Below are 22,768 nucleotides of genomic sequence, written 5' to 3'. Positions count from 1 at the left end.
CCTTTTGCTCCTCAAGACTGTAAAAGATTTGCTTTTAGTATGCCATCAGTAAATTTTAAAGAACCTATGAAGAGGTGTCATTGGCTTGTATTACCTCTAGTCCAAACTTATGTCAAAAATTTGTGGGTCAGGCTGTTATTAAAGCGAGACAAGCATACTCTTTTGTGTATATTTTCATTATATGGGTGATATTTTATTGGCTCACAAGAATGAAGGAATTTCATTAAGTGCTTTCACACATTTACAACCAGCTTTAAAGGATCAAGGTTTAGTAGTTGAACTAGAAGAAGTGCAGACAGAGCCCCCTTATTTGTATTTGGGACATAAATTATATCCTCAGTCTACCATGCCTCAGAAAATTCAATTAAGGAAAGACAACCTAAAAACTTTAAATGATTTTCAAAAGTTGTTAGGTGATATTAATTGGCTTAGATCCCATTTGAAGTTAACTACAGGAGAGCTGAAACCACTTTTTGACATTTTAAAAGGAGAGGCTGATTCTTTGTCAAAAAGGGAACTTACCATAGAAGCTCGTAATGCTTTGCAAAAGATAGAATTGGCTTTTGAAAAACAACATGTTCAATATATAGGTTACTCAAAAGAATGGGGTGCATATATTTTGGCTACTGTTTATACTCTAACTGCTGTATTGTGGCAAGAAGGACCATTATTACGGATGCACTTGCCTGAGTCTCCTATGTCAGATCTAACACTACATTATGAAGCAGTGGCTAGTTTAGTTCAAATGGCCCACGTAGAATCTCCCAAGTATTTTGGTAGAGAGCCCTCCTTAATTGGAGTTCCTTTTACCAAACGGCAGGTAGATTGGTTATTTCAAAATGCAGATAGTTGGGTCATAGCTTTTGTTCATTATTTAGGACGAATTGACAATCATTATCCAAAAGATAAATTAGTTCAATTTGTCAATGAGCATGCTTTTCTGTTTCCAAAAATAATTAAACAAGAGCCATTACCCCAAGTTCCAACAGTATTCATAGATGGATTTTCAAATGGAAAAGCTATATATGTGGTGCAGAGACAAACTTGTGTTTTGCAAACATTACCAGCCTCAGCTCAAGCTGTAGAATTATGAGCTGTAGCTGCAGTCTTTAAAAATATGGCTTCTACTTCTTTGAACTTATACACTGATAGCCATTATATTGCTAAGGCTTTGCAAGTCCTAGAGACTGTAACATACGTTGATGCAGTTAACAAACAAATACAAGATCTATTTAGACAGCTACAACAAAGTATCCAGAGTTATGTACAGCCTTGTTATGTAGGGCATATTAGAGCTCATTCAGGACTTCCTGGACCTCTAACTTTAGGGAATGATTTAGCAGATCAAACCACATGCTTGGTCGGATTAACTCAGTGAGAATTGCCTCAACAGTCTCATGCCTTACATCATCAAGATAGAGCTAAAGAAAGCAGTCCAGACAAGCTGCCACACACATTGCAAGATCATGTTCTTCTTGTCCTGAACATTTTAATGTACCTCAATGTGGTCTCAATCCTAGAGGCTTAACTCCCAACCATTTGTGACAACTGGATGTAACTCATATCCCAGAATTTTGAAAACTAAAATATGTTCAGGTAACAATTGATACTTTTTCAGAATTTATCATGGCAACTCCCTTAACAGGAGAGAAGCCACCAAATACATTATAAGTCATTACTTAAAATGTTCTGCTACAATTGGTATCCCTTCCATTATAAAGACTGATAATGGTTTGGGATATACAAGTCAAGCTTTTCAGAGTTTTTGTGCTCAAATCAATATGTCATAAAACAGATATTCCATATAATCCTCAAGGTCAAGGAATTGTGGCGTGTGCCCATGGATCGCTTAAGAACCAATTGCAAAAAATAAAAAAGGGGGAGTTATATCTCCAAACACCACAGAATTATCTTAATCATGCTCTCTTTATTTTAAAGTTTTTTAATGTGGATCTACAAGGCCGTTCTGTGGCTGATCGATTGTGGCACTCTAATACCAAAGATAATTATGCCCAAGTGAAATGGAAAGATCCAATTACTGGAATATGGCAGGGCCCCGATCCTGTATTAATATGGGGAAGAGGGCATGTTTGTGTTTTTCTGCAGGATGCTGAAGGAGGCTGGTGGATCCCAGAAAGTTTGGTGTGATTGCGGGAGATGTTCCCCAGAAGGAGGATGCTCCTGCTGCTGACAATAATGAATTCTGTCCTGATGGTGAACGGAGAGCTGCATTGGGCTTATGCTCCTGAGTCACCTCTGTTACATTCTCCTCCTAGGAGAAGATATTGTGCAGAGAAACCTTTTAGATACAATGTGACTGGACTTGATTGGTCTGGTAATCATTAATCAGGAAAATTCTCAACAAAATCAGAAAGAATGGGAAAGAGGACTGACTATGGGACTTTGGTCTGATTCTGGTTTTCAGCAGACCTATATTTGGAAGCTTGCTGCAGAAACTCTCAGGAGGCTCTGTAACTGCCTGTGTAAATCCTTCTTATGCTTTGTTGTTTAGAAATGTTAACATTTTTACATAAGATTCAACTTTTAATGTTTCTTGCTATCAATGTAAACTAACAAACTGTATTTCGTTTTTTAACATTTCTTTTTTAATCTATTTTTTATTAATTACAGTTTATTCCCTTTGTATCCCAGCTGTAGCCTCCTTCCTTGTCCCCTCCCAATCCCCCCTCCCTCATCTCCTTCCATGCCCCTCCCCAAGTCCACTGATAGGGGAGGACCTCCTCCCCTTCCCTCTGACTCTAGCCTATCAGTTCTCATCAGGACTAGCTGAATTGTCTTCCTCTGTGCCCTGGTAGGGCTGCTCTCCCATTAGGGGGAGGGGATGAAAGAGCCAGCCACTAAGTTTATGTCAGAGACAGTCCCTGTTCTCATTACTTAGGGAACCCATTTGGAGACTGAGCTGCCATGGGCTACATCTGTGCAGGGGTTCTAGGTTATCTCCATGCATAGTCCTTGGTTGGAGAATCAGTCTCAGAAAAGAGCCTGTGCCCAGTTTTTTGTTTGTTTGTTTGTTTGTTTGTTTTGGTTCTGTTGCTCTCCTTGTGGAGCTCCTGTCCCCTCCAGATCTTTCTATCTCTCCATTATTTCATAAGATTCCCTGCACTCTGCCCAAAGTTTGGCTATGAGTCTCAGTATCTGCTTTAATACCCTGCTGGGTAGAATCTTTCAGAGGCTGTCTGTGGTAGGCTCCTGTCCTGTTCCCTGTTTTCTTCCTCTTCAAATGTCTGTCCCATTTGCCTTTCTGAGTGAGGATTGATCATCTTACCCAGGGTCCTCCTTCTTGCTTAGCTTCTTTAAGTGTACAGGTTTTAGTATGTTTATTGTGTATTATATGTCTAATATCCACTTATAAGTGAGTATAACTGTGTGTGTCTTTCTGCTTCTGGGAGAAGCAGACCTAAAAGATGGTTTGGGTTAATTATTGCAGGCATTGTGGCACTTATGGTCATCTTTTTACATCACTTTTATAGAGAGTTATAGGACTTGGACTTGGCTTATTACTCTTATTAGGAACATGTCTCCTACCAATGATAATTAAAACCTTCATCAAGGCCTTCTGGAATGTTAAAGCTGATCGCATAAGATTAAACTGCAGTGTCTATCCTAATGGAGGTTGGTAGTCAAAGACATGTAAGATCTCTCTGAGAAACATTCAACCTAAGACAGGGCATGAATGATGAAATTCATGTACCAATGATGGGTAAGAATTTATCTTTCAAGAGAGATAACCTAAGACAGGCACAATCTTCTGCTCCATAGCTCTTAAGCTATGTCTTTTAAAATATAAAAAATGAGAGACCTGTGGAAAGCTGCTTGTTTGTCAAGCTGCTTTGTTATTCAGTGAAAAACATGTTTTCACCCTGGCCTTCACCTTGAGACAGAAATAAGAGGCTGTTTCCCCAAATTCCTTAAAACTTGGTTGTGTGACCTTGGACCGTATCTGCTATAGGAAAGTGCCACAAACTTCTTTCTTGTATTGATGTGACTTGTTTTTGCTTTGCCTATGAAAACTTGTGCTACAGTCTTACTGACAGTCCTCTGGAGCTGATCCTGTGTGTAGCGTGACTTGCTTTAATTATTTCAGTCCTCACTCCTCACTCAGGGACTGCCAGCAGGGTATGGCACTGATATTCAGGAGAAAATCAGACACATTCAAAAGATACTCCAAAAGCAACAAAGGCTCTCACACTTGCACAACACCAAATTTGTAGATTCTGTCCTATTATTGGCTTTGCTTTAATAGGCTGCAGATAGGAGAGAAATAGATGGTGGCATTTTTAAGCAACAGCATGGTGGGGCAGTTACTCTGATCTGGCTTTCTATGCTACCTTCTATCTGGTTCTTTACTTGCCATTTGGATTCTAAAACACTTGGTGTGGAAATCACTCATTGATATTCACCTGCAGGTGAGTTAACAGGTCATCCCAGAACCATGACAACCAATGTGAATGAGGACTGGAAAAAAATTCCTTAAGCAAACCAGGTCTGAAGAGCAGCACAAGGATGCAGACACATTTGTGTCCAATGTATAAAACCAAGTCCAGACTCTGATACTCAAGATCTAGAAACCTTTTTGATACAGAGTTTTGTATGTACCCCAGGCTGGTCTTGAACTCACAGTAATCCTCTTGCATCAGCCTCTGAAGTCGTGGAGTTACAGTCTTATACCATCACACTAGGCTAGAAACTTTAAAGAAAATATTATTGTGCATTGGTCAGTTTGTTGTTACTGTGACAAATATTTGAAACAAGTGAATATTTGTTTGGGCTCATGATTTCAGAAGTTTCAGTTCATGAGGCAGATCATCATGGTTGATGGGAATGGTTGAACAGCACCATTCAGTACTCACCTTATGATGGCCAGGAATCAGATACAGAGAGAGAGGGAAAGGGGAGGGAGAGGGAGGGAAGAGAAAAGGAGAGGAAGAGGGAGGAAATGGAGGGAAGAAGAGGGAGGGAGAGAGAAAGAGGGAAAGGAGGAGAGATAGGTATGAGTTAAAATATGCACCTTCCAAAATATAGTAAAAGCCCAGGGACCAAGCCCTCCACACATAGGCCTACAGAAGACATCTCATGTTCAAGTCATTGGCAGAGCGCTTGCCTAGCCTGTCCAGTAAAACTGCCCCCCCATGAAACTTTATGAATCAAGGAGCATGCCACAACTGTAACTTCTGCAATACCCCTTCCTCTTTCAATGTGAAAGCTTTTTACAAGCTCATGCATAAAGAAATGCCATTCTTTCTCTGACATAAAGTTGAGGTTCTCATCATTTTGTCTCTTCTGTGAAGAGCTGTGTGGCTTTAAGCAAGTTACTAGTCCTCTCTCTGATCATTTTATTATTGATGAAATGGGGAAAAGGTAGCAATCACAATGTCCAGTGTATTGGACATTGATTTATTTTCTCCTTTAACCATAGCTTTTGAATACCCATTCTGTGCTCACCTAATGAGTCCAGCCTCCCCAAGGCACAATTCCCAAACTTTCCTTTCCTGCCTCCTTTGCAGCTAGCCTATGCTAGGTTATAGAAAACAGATTGAGGATTAACATCAATGTTCAACTATGAAGAGTCAGTTTACTCTTGGATTAGGGATGTTTGACCTCTGGTCAGATGAACCATGAGACATAGATCCATAAAAGGAATTCCAAGGAGGTGGTAGCAGGTGTAGTTTATGTTGGGGAGAGACAGAAAGAGATTTGTCTCTCAGAGGTGGCCATCATAAGGTTCAGTATCATGAAATGACCTATCTGGTAAGATAATTTGAATGTTCCTGAATATTTTAGTCCCAATATGACCCTCCTAGACACAAAGTAAGGTAACTAGGACCTTTAATTAAATAATGCATCTACTTCAGCCAAATTATATTTGCCTCTTTGCAACTAAGTATCTCCCAGGGCTGTTGTTAAGATTAAGTGATTCAGCCTTACTCTGAATCTGTCCAACCTTGTCTATTTCAGAAGCTAAGTGAGGTTGGGCTTGGTGGCACTTTGATGACAGATTAAATGAGTTATTCAGGTCAAGTGTTAGCAAGAACTCAATACTTTTGCTCTTTTGAGTTTTTTAAAATTATTATTAAAGGTTTCACATAATACTAATGTGCTTGACCTTAAAACGTTTCTTAAAATTCCTTTACATGTGTCCCATTGTATAATAAAGTCTGCACCTATCCCTCTCCTATCGTAAGACTGAAGGGGTCTCTGTGAATGCTTCCTTAAAATGCAGGACAAGAAACACTAAGACATCACTAAGTGTAGCTTCTAAGTGAGGCCTTGCATCTTCTGCCTTGGTCTGTCTTGGTCTCAGTCCTCACACTATGAGAAAACCCAAGACAGACTAAGCCGGGGGCTCAGTCAAGAGCAAGAATCAACCACAGACATGGAGGGAACAGGACTCCAGCTTCTTTCAACCCCTTGTGATATTTGCTTGACAGAGCCCCTGTAAGAATGCCTGGACAGTCTTGCTTGTGAACAACAGGATGGCAGCTGTTTTTAAAACACCAAGATTTGGGGCTGACACATATAATAAATTCCTGGCACAGAGTTTTCTCCGGCTTTTCAGAACACTGGGTGTGAGCTTTTCTCCTTGGTCTTCACTTTTCTGCTGTGTAGGAAGTATCATGTTCCATTATCACTTTGTATATGATGGGCAGGATGAATGTTGACCACTTCACCCTAGATTGTCTGACTTTCCTTCTAGACATAAACCTGAACCCAGGCCTGGTTCTGGTATGGCACCCTTTTCCTGTGGTCTAGGTCCAGAGGATGAGGCTACACTATCCCACCATGGAATCTGAACCAGTTAGGATGCACTGCTGTATGTAAATGCACCCTCTACATCATCTTTCATTCAGCTTTGATCCAACCAGTGTCCCAGGTTCTACCCATGGGATTAGTGTGCTTGCATAACTCTGACAGATAACAACAGATCACCCCAACATGAAATGGTTGAGAACAGCAGCTGCTAGTCACTGGACCTAATTATTTATGGAGGAATTCAGGAGCAGCTGGGCACGGGTGATGCACATCTGCAATCCCAGTGCCGGCACTGAGGCAGGAGGATTGTGAGTTTAGTCAGACCAACCTGGGCTACATAGTGAAGACTGTCATGAAACAACAAATACAATAATTAAGTTGCACACTTGGTTGAGGGGCTATGTCCTGGGATCTTACGTTATGAGGGCTGGAGAGGTGGCTCAGGGATTAAGAGCCCTGGCTGCTCTTCCAGAGGAGCTGAGTTCAGTTCCTAGCACCCACACAGTAGCTTACAACCATCCATAACTCTGGTTCCAGGGGATATGATATCATCTTCTGACCTCCACAAACAACAGGCATGTGAAGCACAAATGTACATAGAAGCAAAACACTCGTATGTATAACATAAAGTAAATTTATTTTTTTTAAAATGAAAGGTGGAAGAAGTTATAGTTCTCCATCAAGCCAGCCTGCGTTCAAGTGAAAGGCTAATGGTGATGAGGGGTGGCCTTCTGATCTGGCTCCCTGGCATGGCCTCTGGTTGCCACAGCACTGGTAACTGTCCTCATAGCATTACAGCACACGCAGAGCAAGCTACTGGAAAGGCCGAAGAGACTGTAATAACTTTGTCACCTAAGCTTGAAAGGCACAGTGCTTCCCCTGGGTGCTTGGTCCCACAGATCAACTCTCAGTGTAGGAAGGACCACACAAGAAAGACACTGATATCAGGAGATGAGGACCCCTGGAGGCCACCTTTGAGGCCAGGTACCAAATCAGTACGGCTGCCCTAAGGATGGGGAGTTGGGACAGAAGATTGGAGACTCAAGAGTTCAAGGCCATAGCGTTTGTTTATAATAAAGTTTGAAGTTGGGTGGTGGCGGTGCACTTGGAAGGCAGAGGCAGGCGGATCTCTCTGAGAGGCCAGCCTGTTCTACAGCATGAGTTCCAGACAGCCAGGGCTACACAGAGAAACCTCACTTTCTTTGGCCAGTAAATATTTAATGGCTGAAATTTTAATTTTTAAAAACTTATTTATTTTATGTGTATGGGTGTTTTGCCTGCAAGTATGTCTGGGCAGCATGTTCATGCAGTGCCTACAGAATCCACAAGAGGGCATTAGATCACCTGGAGAGGGAGTTAGAGACAGTTGTAAGCAGCCATGTAGGTGCTGAGAATTGAACCAGGGTCCTCTGAAAGACCAGAGCTCTTAACCATTGAGCCATCTCTCCAGCTCTTGAAAAGTTTTCTGTTAAGATGTCTTGCCTTTAATTTTTTTTCTCTAAAGTTGGTGGATAATATGAATTTTCTTGAAGATATAGGGTTGTTCACTTAAAAAAAATGTAACCCCTAAACTGATTGTATATAATTTAAAAATGACCTATTAGTCTATCATGAATAATGATCTTTACTTGAGCTGTTATAGCTTGAATATGAACTATGGGAGCCCAACTCACCCGCATTAATTCATCCAAATCCCCTTACCTTTCTAGATCCCTCCTCTGATTTTCATGACATTAAAGGTTATGATTTTAATGTATGAATCTGGGAGTTGAACATGAAGATGAAATCTGTAATAATTACATACACTCTGAGCAGTGTGTTACTTTCCAATATTGTCACAGAATATCAAGGCAGCCAAGTTTAAAACACAGGTTTACAGGCTGGGCCTTATGATATACCTTATATACCTTTGATCCTAGCACTTGGGAAGCAAAAGCAGGTGGATTTTTGTGGGTTGAGACCAGCCTGATTTACACAGATAGTAACAGCCAGAGCCATACAGGCAAACTGTTTCAAAACAAAACTGCAAACAAACAAACAAACGCATGCAATAGTATGTTTACGTTGGTTCATGTGTTTCAAGGATTTGATTGAAGACTGGTTGGCATCATTGCTTTTGAGCTGTGTGTGCGTTAGGTGTGTGACTCATTGAGAGCACGTGGAGAAACTGAAAGTCTCTCTCCAATGGGAAAAAAAGAGGGAGGAAGCAAGAGATCATGGTCTCACAGGCCCCTTGGAGGGCATGTGTCCAGTGACCTAAAACTTCCCACCTCAAAGCTTTTACCACAGCCTAACAATGAGAAGCTGGAACCGCGCCTTTGATCTAAAAGCCTCTGCAGCACATTCCAGATCCATGCTGTAAACTCACTTATTTCAGTTTTGGAAATTTATCTACAAAGAGCAAAGCAGCCACATGCTAGGGTGGAAGTGTGATGGCATTTACTGCAGGAGAATTGTCACAGGGAGCACAGGAGACTGCCCTAATGTTCACACAGGGGCCAAGGGAACTACATTCCACATTGAGAGATAATATGAAGCCACTAGTCATGATGAATCAGAGGCATGTGCACCCATGACATAGTAAATCATTTCTTGCTTTTTGTGTTTTGAGATTGGGTTTCTCTGTGTAGCGCTGACTATCCTGGAACTCACTAGGTTAGCCTTGAACTCAGAGATCCACCTGCCTCTGCCTCCTGAATGCTGGTGTGCCCCCCACCACCATCCAGTGACACCGTATATCTTAAAAGAACATCAAAGTAACATATAATATGTAATACTATTTCTGTACAAGATAAAAGACAGCATCTTTGTGTGTTTGCATGAATCTGGGGAGAAAAATGTCAGATTTTTTTTCAGTAATCTGCTTACCATTTTCAGGGAGAGGGGGTTGGGACAGGGGCAAAAACAGGACAGAAAATGTTCAGCGCATCCTGAGGATCAGCATCCAAACTGTCATTTCACTGCAGTATCAGTCATGCTAAGTGAGCAGACAAATCTTCCTTCATTGAGACACTCCTATTCAAGTCTCCCTGTTGCCTTCATCTTTGTCTTTTCCTAAGTGAAGGTGACAAAATGCTCCCAAAGGAAAGCTGAGTGTGTGTGGTGTGTGTGTGCGTGTTGTGTGTGTGCGTGTCCATCTCTGGTGAGGCACACAGAGGACAGGATAGGTTGCCAGTGCCTAGGAGGACGGCTGAGCTGAATCTCAAACCATTGCTGAGCAGCATGCTGCAGAGGCGTAGCAGCTCCGGGGGAGGGGTGTCTCCCAGAGGCCCTCAGGCCCCACTTAGCCTGGCAGCGTTTCTTGGGGAGTATTGATCAAAAGTGCTCACCTCTATCATCCGAGGCGCATAATGCAGTCTGTGAGTATTCATGGAAAAAAGCTTTTCTTGGCCAGGCTATTTTCTGAAGTCAAAAAGAACCTTTCAGGATCCGTAATAGCCATCCCTCCACACTTCACACCCTCAGTGAAAAGCACACTCCAATTTTCAGACCCTAGGACCCCACACCAAGGAGGAGGAGGACGAGCAGGACCTATTCATGTAAAATAGTCCATCAAACTCAATGAGCATTTTGCCACAGGGGAAGAGAAGGATACATAAATGTTAAGATTAAAAATTCCACCTGGACACACAGGAAAAGGCGCCCTTGTTCCTGAGATCATTCAATGCATCTCTTCTTTCTCTCTCAAATGTCCTAAATGGAATATTCAACCATATACATAATGTAGCCTGCTATGCAAGGCAGCACATTGCTGTGATATTAAACCTCTGTTTTGGTATCTGACAAGGACTTCCTAGTTTTTCTGGCTTTAGTTATGTAAAAGGCAGAGTTGTTTAATTATTTTTAATTTACCTATTTATCTATCTCTGTGTGTGCCTACGTGTATATAAAACCAACAACAAAAAAGTGATGCAATTTGAGCATGCTCTCTTCTGTGACGCTTTAGCAGATGTGTCACTTCCCATGATTCCATGCGGGGGTAGTTACTTTGTGGTAGCTGCTGGTCAGCTGCTTTGGAGCACATGTGAAAGACAGCACCTTTGGGCAGGGAAGTGTGCCATAAACACACGCCCTTGCCTTCCTCGGCTGGGCCATCATCCATGCTGGAGAGACACTACAGCAGACAGCACGTGGAAAGCCTGAGCAACTCCTCTTGCCAGCAGTCCCTGGGGTGTTCAAGGACTTTGGTGTGTCTTTACCGTGGTTTCCTGGAATTCTTAGCCCTAACTGCTCTGACGAGGCAATCACAACTTTGATCAAATGGTAGCAAGCGCTAAACACTACGTGGCTCTTTTGACTCTGGAAGGTGGGAATGAACTTCCAGGGGGTGGACATTGCACCAAGCTCACCTTGGTGCCGTTCTTTGTTGTTGTTGTTGTCATTGCTAAGACCTGTGTGATCTGTCTTTCCAGGAATGTGCTATCTGGTGGGTTTTTAAAATTCCCAGTAGGGGTTGGTTCCAAGTGATCTTTTTGTAGATGATAAAGAGAGGACGGATTTCTGGCAAACCAGATCCTCGCAGTGCCAAAACCTTGCTGTGTTCAGCCTGTCTCCTAGGACAGTGACTCAAGAGTCTCAGGTGTGGACTTAGGAGTTTAGAGGTGGCTAAACTCCAGCGGGCACATGAAAACTAGTGTCCAAGAAACAGTCCGGGCACTGGTTAGGGACAGGTATTGGTGCTGAATGGAGCACTAAGACCAGGGAACCTGGAGACTCAGCTCCTGGCTGGACCCACAGCCGAGCTGCTGGAGAGCCACTGAGGCCTTTTTTTCTCTACAGCGGAAGTGGATGGAGGACAGGGATGACGTAGAGCAGGGTGTTGAGGAACCACACATGCAGCAAAGTTTACTTTGTGATCTTTTCTCACAACCTCCATGAGTTTTGTTTGCGTATTTGAAAATGAAATGCAATTAAAGCCACATCCATTCATAGAAAGAAGAGCAAACAAGAACAGTCCTTGATATGTTTCCATCAAGTGGCCTTAGATGGCACACACAGAGCCACATCATGGATGTGTGTCCAGAAGTGAAGATTGTAAATGTGGTATCTGCTCACTAGGAGATATTCTATTGGAAGAAACAAGCATCTTCCTTGGAATGCAAACAAAACAAAACAAGCCCCTCCCTCCCCATGACTACATTCTTTTACTAATGGTCCTTTTCATTGGAAGCTGGACTCTATGGCATGGTCTGGGACTCCGTGAGGGTGTTGATGAGGGTTTTTGATGACTCAATCTCTTTCAGGAAGCATGGTGCCTAGAATCAAGCCCTTTCCATCTTTCTGCTATGAGAAAGTAACCTTTATGAGACAACAGTGACACAGCCTTGCACTTCAAGTGCTCATGTGTCCCGTATCTGAGAGGTACCCTGACATGACCCCAGAGGAAAGCTCCCAGTGAAGCCTGGAAGGCCAGCTGAATGGTTAACAAGAGGAACAGAGCTCCACGGAGCAGCTGTAGAGCAGTGGGCTACCAGTTCCACAGATAGGTGGGGGCTGCCGAGAACACCATCGGCAAGGCTCCTCTAGCTCCCCAGCTGCTCCCCAGGCACCCATCACCTCCTGGATACTATAAGGGATGGAGATGCTTTAGCTCTACCCTGGGAGAGAATGAGGCAGGAATCCAATTCCTCCTTAGCAGCATCTAAAGGAAACAGAAGGCCGAGAAGTACCACTGTTAACTCAGAATTTGAGTTTTTACTACATAAGCGCTTGATTATCAGTTAAAAGCTAAAAAGAAGCCAGGTCAATTCAGGCTCCACTACCCACTTCATTTCCCAGCATACACCAGGATGACCCTGTCTCCGGAAGCCAACATGTTCTGCAAGGAGATGGTACTCAGCAAACATTTGTTAAAGGAACAAGTGAATGACGTTTACAAACCTGGTTGTTTGGCATCCTGAGAATTCATTGCCCAGGATGCTCTCAGAGACCATGGACTAGGCTGCAGTGTAACTGCTAGAGTCCCAAGGCGGCAAATATTAATCCCTGGCTTCAGCCCCAGTAGAAGGAGGCCAAAATACACGTTGTCTGTCACCTAATAACAAAGTCCTCAAATACACCTTACTTACTTCTTAGGGGCAGGGACTCTAGCTAACACAGGTGGATGCCTAGGAAAGATAAAGTAGGGGGCAAAGGTCACTGTGAGGCTTAATACCAGTTGCAGAAACAGACCATACTGGCCCACTCTGCCATCATGAAGACAGGGATGGGTATGAGTAAGGACAGACAGAGGACAGGGCTGGTGTTCCCAGCTGCAGATCAGGGTCTTGAGGAACCACATATGCAACCAAGTTGACTTCGTGGTCATCAGAGGCTGCAGCTCCTCTGATGGCTGCACACTAACATTCCTTAATATGAACCATGAGGCAGATTCTCCTGAGTACGTGTAAGCTTTCTGAATGGTATCAGCTACCACCTTGGACACCTATGCCGGCTTTAGTTTACACAATGCTTTTGAATAACTCTGTTCAATAAAAAAATACAAATCAACTTTTTATTAGATGGTGGAATAAACTTTTATTTTCCTACAAATTACGAGAATGTCAGAAACACATAGAGCCTAGATGCTGTGTTTCTAACTCATGAAATCATCACAGTAAATCAGAAGGAAAAAGGGTGAGCTAGAGTTGAGTGGCACCATTACGGAGCTAAGTGTATTCCCAGCTTGGCTGCCTTTGTGGAGTGTGTCCTAGTGCACACATACACTCCTGCCAGGGCGGGGCAGTTTGAGCCCCTGCTCCTACCTCAGAACACCTAGATGTGCAGCACTGGGAAGTTAACTAACAAGAGACCTCAAAACAATCAAATGACATGCTATAACTTAGTCGTCTCTATCACATTTCCCCCTATTTACACGTACTAGACACTGTGACCTGAAAGGAAGGAGACGCTTGGCTAATGTCTACATCATCTACATAGAGAGAAGGTGCAGATACAAGGCTGGGTGCTTCTTGAAGAGCTTCCCTTAAATGTGACACCCCCTTCAGTAGGCAGGGAGTGACACAGCTACACGTAAGACACGCAGAGAGGTCTAAAGGGTTCATCACACCTCCACCACGGGTCAGTGGAGAAGGAAGGGACACCTGAGGACAGTCAGGAAGACAGGGTTTGCATGGCTCTCTGGAGCTGTGATCTCCTTTGTAAGGCTACGGGTCCCACTGATCAGCCATAACGCGGTCAGAGTCCACCCTGGGGCTCGCAGAGCTGCAAGCCTGGCTGCAGAAGACCCTTTCGACGTCACCCACCAGGATACATTTCTTCAGCCTGATGAAAGTCTGGCTATTTTTAAAAAGTTGTAATTTGTGGGATTACTATTTTTTAATAGCATAAAAGTCTAATCAAAAAGACTATAAACATCAGTTTTCCTTATTATGGACACCCGGAAATCAGCATGCAGAAAAGTTCGGGTGCTGGCCAGGCCCTTTGGGAGCTCAGGGAGTCTGGTCACACTCTGGGGTAATTAGGGACACTTTTATTACAGATGGCTGACCTACTAATACTAATGTGATGAGTGGCTCTCTGGAGGGCCTTGGCCGGATGAGTGACCCTTAGCAATTTTGCTAAAAGACATTTATTATGAAAACACAATATTTGCCTTTCTGACTGGAAAAAAAAACAAAAAAAACAACCCCAAACTTGATCATTTCAATTTTCCACCCCAAATAACAAGAACTGCTGAATCCAACTGAACATGGTTGCCAGAGTCTCCAACCCCAATTCTATGTCCCTCACCAGAGCTATTAACAACCCAAGACTCAAGCAGGCATTCACGTGTGCACACACACACACACACACACACAGAGTGGGTGTGGCAAGACTCGAAGTATCACCGACACAGTGGGTAATGTTATTACATCTCATTTTCCTTCTAGCACCATTCAGCTTACGTGAACATCCTAGGCCCTTAGAAAACAGCACATAGGGGTTAGAGGCTTTCTTTTGCTTTGCATAGTCTTGTTCTGTCTAGGATCTTCAAGCAGCTCTCCAGGTGGTCCTGTCTGTGGGCTGGGGATGGAAGGCTGCTGAACTCCCTCCAGAGCGGGAAGGCAGACTCTCCCTGCAGTTGGAAGGTGCTTCTAGAATGTGCTCTCAGAGTTCCCACTCACTGCAAGAATGAGTCTAGCTTCTGATCTGCCCCTTTCCCTGCCAAGGTCAACAGCAGAAAAATCAACTGTTTAGCAGATGTGAAAGCTGGCTCCTCTGGGAGAATGGGCACTGATGCGACAGACAAGCATGCTAGGAGTAATGTGAGGACGGGGAGCAGAGGAAGGGAGAGAGGCAGCCACACGGAGGACCGCCTGAGTCTCTTGAACCTGTCTTCTGCAGCTGCTTTCCTGCGCTGACTGACAGTCACCCTGGACATGCACACTGGGAAATGGCCTCATGTAGCCGAACCATGCAGCCAGGGGTGGCCTCTGCTGTACTTTGTTTCTCTCTGAGGCAGAGCATGGAATGAAGCAACTGGAAGTCTACATGTCAGGGCCAGGGCAGAGGCTGTGTGTGTGTTGGGGGGGGGGTGATGGGACAGAGGTCTTCCCTGTGAACGCACCCTTAGTTGCCAGATTCTAAGGTCCAAGATGTCCAGCAAGGTACACACTTAACTCCTTCCCACCCTCCCACCTCTAATAGGCACAGTACTCCTTCCCTGGAGTCAGGTAGGCTAATACGCATACACGCACACAGACATCAAATCTAATTGCTTGGAATCTGTTACCCTAACACTCATGTGACAAGAACTGTTTCTGAGACCTATCCTGGTCTCTGAACAACAGGCAGGAAGAAGGCTGCAGGTGAGCCTTCAGGGGCGCTGCACAGGGTGGGGGTGTTGCTCAGCCCTGGAGCTGGGGCAAGCACTAATTATGTGTGTTGGTGCGGTGGTGCCGGGCCGGGCTGTGCTGAGCAGGGACGCTATGCACTGCTTAGTGCTATCATGTTGACAGCCCTGTATTTCTAGACACTCTTGATGGCTCTATGTGGGACTGTTACTCAGGACTGGGCAGGACTCTGTGTTGTCAGGAGAGTCTTAGTCAGGGAGCCTCAGGTACCAGGTGAAGAAAGACTCAGAGATGGAGGTAAAACTTCCTGTGGGACAAGAACCTGGGGACAGCCAGTTTCCATGATGATGAAATTTTTAAGAAAACTGCAAATCCTAACACAAGGATTAACAAAACCAGTATGGATGAAATTCCTTCAATGATTACACAATTGTTTTGTCAGCCCTTTTGGGAATCAAGTGTGGCTATATAAATGCAAGGAAAATAACTCGGGGATACAGACAAGGGCCTTTTGCATCTTCCCTATGGGCCCCATCCCTTTTTGCTACTGTGTTCTGCCTTAAGACTGGGCTTCTCCATTGCCCATGACAGCAGGTTTGTTCCTGATTGGTGGTAACTTTTTCTTTTCTTCTCCTGAAGCCCAAGGTTTGGTGAGATTCCAGGACAAGAGGGACAAGGCCTTGTTTGAAGGTCCCACACACACTAGATCACCTCTGACCTCAGGGGTTCAACAATGGGAAGGCTTGTTGCATGTGGCGGCACAGTGGCAGTTTCCTGGAGTATGGAATTGAGGGTTCTGGGGAAATCAGGCGAGGCTTGCTGTCTCTTCCACATGGAGGATTTTCTTGGGGTCCATTCTCAAGCTGGAGGTCAAGACCCCTGAAAAGGAAGCAGAGAATGGCCATGTCACGAAGGCCACATACTGAAGGAAGTATGTGCAGTGCTTAGAAGTCAGAGACCTTTGTCTTTGGTAAATGAGTTTGAAGTCCTCCCTGTCCCAGAGTGCGCTGTACGAGGGTGTCTGCTGAATGCACCAACAAAGGCACGTCACTCCTTTTAGTCTTTGCCCTGGGTTCTTCTACCACGTAAAAGAAACTGCAAATCTGTGACACTTTGAAATAAGATCAGCCTTTCTGGCTAGTACAGAAGTAAAGACTGAAGAGAAAGGCATCAGACTGCAGCACAATGGAGTGGAAGCCATGAAGGAGCTCTGGCCAGAGTCAATGGCAACATTGTTCCTGGGATCCTGGCATGTTTACATGTTGATATTTCACATGAGTTACTACTCAGTTATCCCCCAAAGGGCGTAAGACTAGAGGTCATGCCTAAATTGCTTGTCTGAATGAGTCCAGATGAGCATGCAGCTATTTAGCACTAGAGGGAACAGGAATAAAATTAAAACTCGCAGCTCTGCACTCTTCCCTTCCCCAGGGTGGCTGTCTGGAAGCTCAGAGGAATACAAGAATGCCTACTGCAACACTCAGCCACTGTTGCAGCGTCAGCTGGTCTCCCGGAGGGCCACTCTGCGAAGGAGAGGATCATTTCATCACCCTTCCCTTTGTAATATATTTTTAAATGCTCTAAGCTTCCCTTAGTGGCCTGTGCATAGGACAAATTTCAAAAGCTGGACTCTAGAGCCTTCTCCCAATAGGCTCCTCCTCTAGAACTACAGCCTTTGAAATTATCATTACTGGTGTTTGAAATTAATTTATTTAGGTTATTTTGTTTACATCTTTTCATTTCTGTGTTTGTTTATATATCTTCAGACCTTGCCTTATTCTTTCTGGGGAAGAGCTGCTGAAATCAATACTGACAAGTTCCCTTGACCTGGGGAGACACTCTGACCCATGCACTCTATGGTTTTTCACTTTCAGATTCCAATGGACAGGCTTTCCCTTTCCATCCTTTCCAGGCTCAGTGAGGCTGGCAAAGAGAGAGGTCCTGGGCCCTTCTATTGTTAGCCTCTTCAGAAACAGGCTGCTAAGGGCTGGGTAATAAGCTCAGTGGTCCAGCACTCGCTGAGCATGCATGCAGCCCTGCGTCCTAGCAGAACAAAAATACAAAACCCAGGTTGCTTTAAACATCGGCAGCACAGCTAGACATGGCCACCCAAAGATCAGTGTTATATTTGTTTGGCCTACATATATGTCTACGTGCTACTTGGTGTCCACAGTTAGATAGTTGTGAGCAGCCACATTGGTGGTAAGAATTGAATCCTGGTCTTCTAGAAGAGCAGCCAATGCTCTTAACTGTCAAGCATCTCTCTAGCTTCCACTCACCCCAGGGATCAGGTTTTTTAGGACATCTCTCCATCTCCTAGTTGTTGGGAGTAGGAAGTATTTGATAAGGAGCAAAGGGCAGCTGGGGAAGCAAACCTGACTCAACCTCAGAGAGTATTCTGGTTTGAAATGCCATGCACTCTGATCAGATTAGTTGAGATTAAGAAGCCAAAAAAAAAAAAAAAAAAAAAAAACAAAACAAAACAAAACAAAAAGAAACAAGTCAATGTATGCTTAAAGATACTAGGCAAAGGAATGAAGCTTTGCTAACGTTTGGTTGGAAGGCAAACATTTTAGCTGTATGCTGGTCTCTTTTACCAGAGAAGAAAGGAGGATAGAGAGTCACAGCTTGAGTTCCTGCAGATGGACAGAGTAGTGCCAGCTGTCCCACTGAGTAAACCTGAGCCAGCATTTCAGAGCTCTGTAAGCAAGGGGCCTGTGCTCCTAAAGGCAGGGACCTACTGGCCAAAGGCAAAGAGCAAAGCCATACCAGGATCCAGTGCACCCATGACTCAGGCATTCCTTCAGTCCTTGACTTTTTGGTGGCACACCTGTACCCTGCAATGGTGCCCTGTGCTCACTGTGCCCCATGATGGGTGGGGAGGCAGTGGCTGCAGAGTGCATAGGTGTGGCACAATGAATAAGGGCTGCCTACTTGATACAGAGAACATAATTGCAAACTGCTGCCAGTGGCTGAGGCCTAGTCAAAGGACATTTTCCTCTGGTAGAGGGGCCTATAAATACAAATCTTTGCCCTGAAACTCCTACTGGGAAGAGATTTACAATCCTGTTTTACCCTTTGTGGGTTGATGTAAGTTAGTTCAGTTTGGGACACTACTGGGACCGGTCCAAAGCCATGGCCGAGAAGAAGAGAAGGGTTAATGGACTGATTGACTGTGGCCACCTGCGTATCTAGCTGGCAAGTATGGCAGCCTGCTAGGTTAGGGAGGTGTTCTGGGTAAGCTACTTCTCTCTTGTGTTGGGACTACCATAGGAACGTGCCTAATAAATGACAGCTTTTTTTTTTTTTTTTGAGTGGGTTTAGCGTAGCCACTATCCAAGCCTCTCCAGCCTGTGAACCAGGAACGATGCTGGAGAGCCGGTTACCTAGTCCTGCAATGGTGGCTGCCATTCTTCTGAGCTGTCTGTGCTAAGCCAGGATCCCAGACCCAGGACGGAAAGGTCAGGTTGGGAGGCCGCAGCTGCCATCTCAGCTTGTCCCCTGTACCCTAGCCTGCGGGTCCAGGGGTTTGCCGCCCTCTGCGCTTTTGTCTGCTTTTCTTCCTCCAGCTGCTCTATTCAGCAGTCCTCCTTGCCGACCTGCCCTCCCTGTGTGGAGGCCTTTAGAGGCCTCTGCTAAGCAAGTGGTCAAAGGCCAGGCCAGCACGCGCCTCTTCGTATCAGCCCATCTTAACACCACGTTTCTCCAAGCTTGGCCAACAACAACAACAAAAAAAGGGTGGGGGGGGGAGGAGCCGGCTCTGTGCCCATGACTCCCCGCAGCCCCCACACAAAGGGGAGGCGACAAAGACATTCTCCATGATGGCAGGTGTTGGTGTCAGGTTCCACTCAGAGTGTACCCACAGAAGAAAAGGCAGGCAGAGCTGGGCTCCACAGGCAGCACAGACATGTAGGGGCAGGACGGTGGGCAGGGCCCCTTGGGAAAAGACAGGAGGCAGGCTAAGCTGAGGCTCAAGAAGGAGATGGCATGTAAAGTGTTAGTCAGCTGACGCTCCTCTTGAAAAGCAGGGCATGGCAGGAGCGAGGGGGGCCCATCAAAGTGTTAAAGCTTACCTTGCTCAGGTAGCATAATGATGCCATTACATATTTTAATCTGGAGGGAGAAAAGATAAGACTCCAGTGAATGGGAGGATGCAGCGCCACAGCTGCGGCTTGAGAGCAACACGCACAGCTGATAACACACATGGAACCCGCGGCTGCCCTAAAGCCTTGAGCATCACTCCTGGAAGTTCACCTGAATACTCACCTGACGGGACCAAGTGCTAGTAGGTGCCAGGTTTACAAGTGAGCTGAAGCATACAGACCTGAGGGAAGACCTCAGCCCTTCCACTCCTCCACACCATCTTACTCCTTACACTTTCCATAGTTCATGCACCCTGTTTTTGCTTTCAGAAAGCAGTTTTCTACCTCACTTCTTCCCTCCACAACTCTCCTGAATCCCATATAGCGAGGCTCCTATCAGGTCTGGACACTATCAGCATCACAAAACCCTGTACACACTGCCACAGTTAGAACTGCAGACTTCCTGACCTCACCTGCCATGGTTGGGCATTCTTCCTGCTGTGTCTCTCTGATGTGTGTGTACTTCTACAAGGCTGTATTTTCCAGTCTATTGATGAAAACTCAGACCCTCATAGTGTACTTGAGGTGGGAAGCTGGGATCCATAACCAGCCCTGGGTGACCATGTGGCACGTCCTTGTTCTATGAACGTGGCTCCTTCTCCATGTGAAGTCATGAGAAGCTCTGGGCTGACTGTGGGTAACAGACCCAATGGGTCTTTAGATGATAGCAAACAGAGAACGCCTCTGTGTGCATGGGTCTACCTCGAGTGGAAGAGCCTCAGGTTTTCAGAGTGCCATGCCCCTGGTGCTCTCGCATGTGAGGAAGGGCTCTTTATGAAGGAGCTCCTTCATCTCACTCTCCTGCATTCCCCTTGGCCCTGGTTATGCTATGCACACAGGCTCTTGATTGGTGGAAACCCAGAAAGCAGATGGCGTGCTAACAATGGAGGGCTTGTTTGTAATTGCTGATGAGAACTGGTTTGCTCCTCTCCAGAGGGTCCCCAGACACAGCCTGGTGTGGTGTGCCGGCCCACAAAGACTATCTCAGTAACTGCCAATCCATGGTTGAGTTAAGGAGATGCATAGGCGGAGACAGTTGGAGGCTGCCTTGATTATTCCATAGGGCTCAGATGTCACCTGCTCTTGACATGCAGGCAGTATTCTTGAAGGGTGAGCTCCCAGTTGCTGAGACCAGAAAATAGGCTATATCTTCTTATTACAATCCCAAGGGTTGGCACACACACTATTGGAAAAGTCTAGAAGAGAGCACTGCACTTGGATATGAGGAATGAGAAGAGACTGGGAGGATAAAGTATGATTTTCCACCATCTTTCTTTCCATCAATTGGAAACCAGATATGTTCTGAGTACTATTACAGGCTGTCGCAGATGGTGGGGGAGGTAGAGCAGGCAAATAAACAGACTCATACTCCTGCGGTGTCCTTAGGCAGAGGACAAGTTAGGAAACAAGTCTTGAGAGACTCCATAGTGACTTGAGAGACACTGTACTACCAGGTCACAGTGTGTCTTGAATAAGAAGGCATGTGTTAGGTATCAGTGGTACTGGGATATCATCAGCCAGTGCCTTCCCATGTGGGAGCACCTGGAGAGGCTTCTGGATGGAGCCCTTCACAGTCTACCTTAGACACCAGCTGACCTGGCTGTGGCCCAATTGGAAGCTCATATGGCAAGAGAGTTTGAGCCTGGAGAATCCAGGCCATTTTTAGAAAAGTGTTTTACTTTTTGGTGTTGTGTGACTTCTTTGATATTCTGGATACCAATGAGGATTTTCTTTTTTAATTCAGGAAATGAGAAATATATTTAGAGAGATGTATTCTGCCTAGAGAATCTGTACGGCATGTTCCCTCCAGTTTTGAAAGAGTGCAATTTGAAGCAAGCTTCTTATCTCTGAGGAAAGCCTGCTGTCCAGCACTGGCACCTGGGGTAAATGTGGGCCAGGGCAGACACAAAACGTGGCTGCCCCTCCCCACATCCTTGTTATTGAACAGTCAGTATGGAAATGATTAACTGGTTCAAGATAATTAGGAAAGAGAATGATTTTGAGAGTTGGCATGGGTAAGGAAGAAAGACTGGACAGGGGTTCCAGCTTCAGGCAAGTGCTAACTATTCTCCCAGCAGGAAGGCAGGCAGAGGGGATCAGAGCACTGATGGGGGTTATTCAGAACCCTTGGAATGGCTCTGAAGAAGGGAACAGGTGCAGGCAGTGGATGGGAAAGTCTGCACACGCAACTCAACACTGGCAACCCAAGACTGGTGGGGATTTGCCAGCCTAATTAACATCTCCAAATGGCCAAGCATGGCTTCCAGTATTTCCAACCCAGCAGCAGTGGCTATGTCCTGGCTCCAGCCCTAGTACTGGAGTTGGCTTCCTCTGTTTGGTTGTTGGTCTTGCCCATCAACTTTGGTTCTGAAGCAGAAAGCCAGGACAGCTGGACCAACAAGCGTGGAGGGAAGAAGAAAGCACTTGCATTGTGCACCGTGTGCAGGCACACTTGTGTGGGGCCTCAGCGAACAGTCGGGACATTGAGAAAAACTTCGCTGGTACTTTTCCTTTTGCCCAACTATTATGTGAACTTAGGAGCTATGACTAAGTTACACATTGAAAATGAGTAGTTCAGTGCCAACTTACTGGTTATGCCACTGTGGAGAAAGGTATCTGGGCCTCTTCAACATCTCAAAGCATGTGGATGGCAAGGTTTCGGCGGCACTGCGGCCATAAGGGAGGCTGACGGTTTTCTCAAACTGGCTCCACAGTGCGCGGCTACTAGGGTGGTACTATTTTCAACAGCCCTGATGTCCATCAACTGACGAACGGGTGAAGAAGCATTATTTGGTAGAAGAATCCCTCTTCTCTTAGGGCGCAGACTCTGGGAGTCACGCCAGGCTTCAATGGGCAGTCTCACACCCATGCACGCACGCGCATCACTAATCCAGTTTAGTTAGTGGGATACCAAAGAGAAAACATGAAGTTGGAAGTAGGGAGGTCAGGATGGATTTGATATTTCAATGTACACATGGATGAAATTATCAAAGTATAACCACACTAAAATAAAATAAAATTTAAAAACACAATAAATGCTAAAGCACGAGTGAATGTTGAAAACATGCTACGTGAAAGAAG

General features: G+C 45.1%; 1 protein-coding gene across 3 annotated transcripts in view; it reads right to left on the bottom strand.

The window, feature by feature from the left end:
• Positions 1-13,261: 13,261 nt before the first annotated feature.
• Ralgapa2 (Ral GTPase activating protein catalytic subunit alpha 2) overlaps positions 13,262-22,768 on the bottom strand; it is a 269,491-nt gene continuing 259,984 nt past the window's right edge. For 2 of the 3 annotated variants that reach the window (XM_060383130.1, XM_060383132.1), the window contains one exon: positions 13,262-16,424. In XM_060383130.1, the coding sequence (XP_060239113.1) occupies positions 16,351-16,424 (74 nt within the window). In that variant the 3' untranslated portion in view covers positions 13,262-16,350. Of the gene's footprint in view, positions 16,425-19,618; positions 19,659-22,768 lie in introns of all 3 variants that reach the window. The other variant, XM_060383131.1, reaches the window with a different exon arrangement.

The sequence above is a fragment of the Meriones unguiculatus genome, chromosome 4, assembly GCF_030254825.1.
Source record: "Meriones unguiculatus strain TT.TT164.6M chromosome 4, Bangor_MerUng_6.1, whole genome shotgun sequence".
NCBI lineage: Eukaryota > Metazoa > Chordata > Mammalia > Rodentia > Muridae > Meriones > Meriones unguiculatus.
Note: the sequence above shows the minus strand (reverse complement) of the source record. Positions and strands in the feature narration are given on the sequence as shown.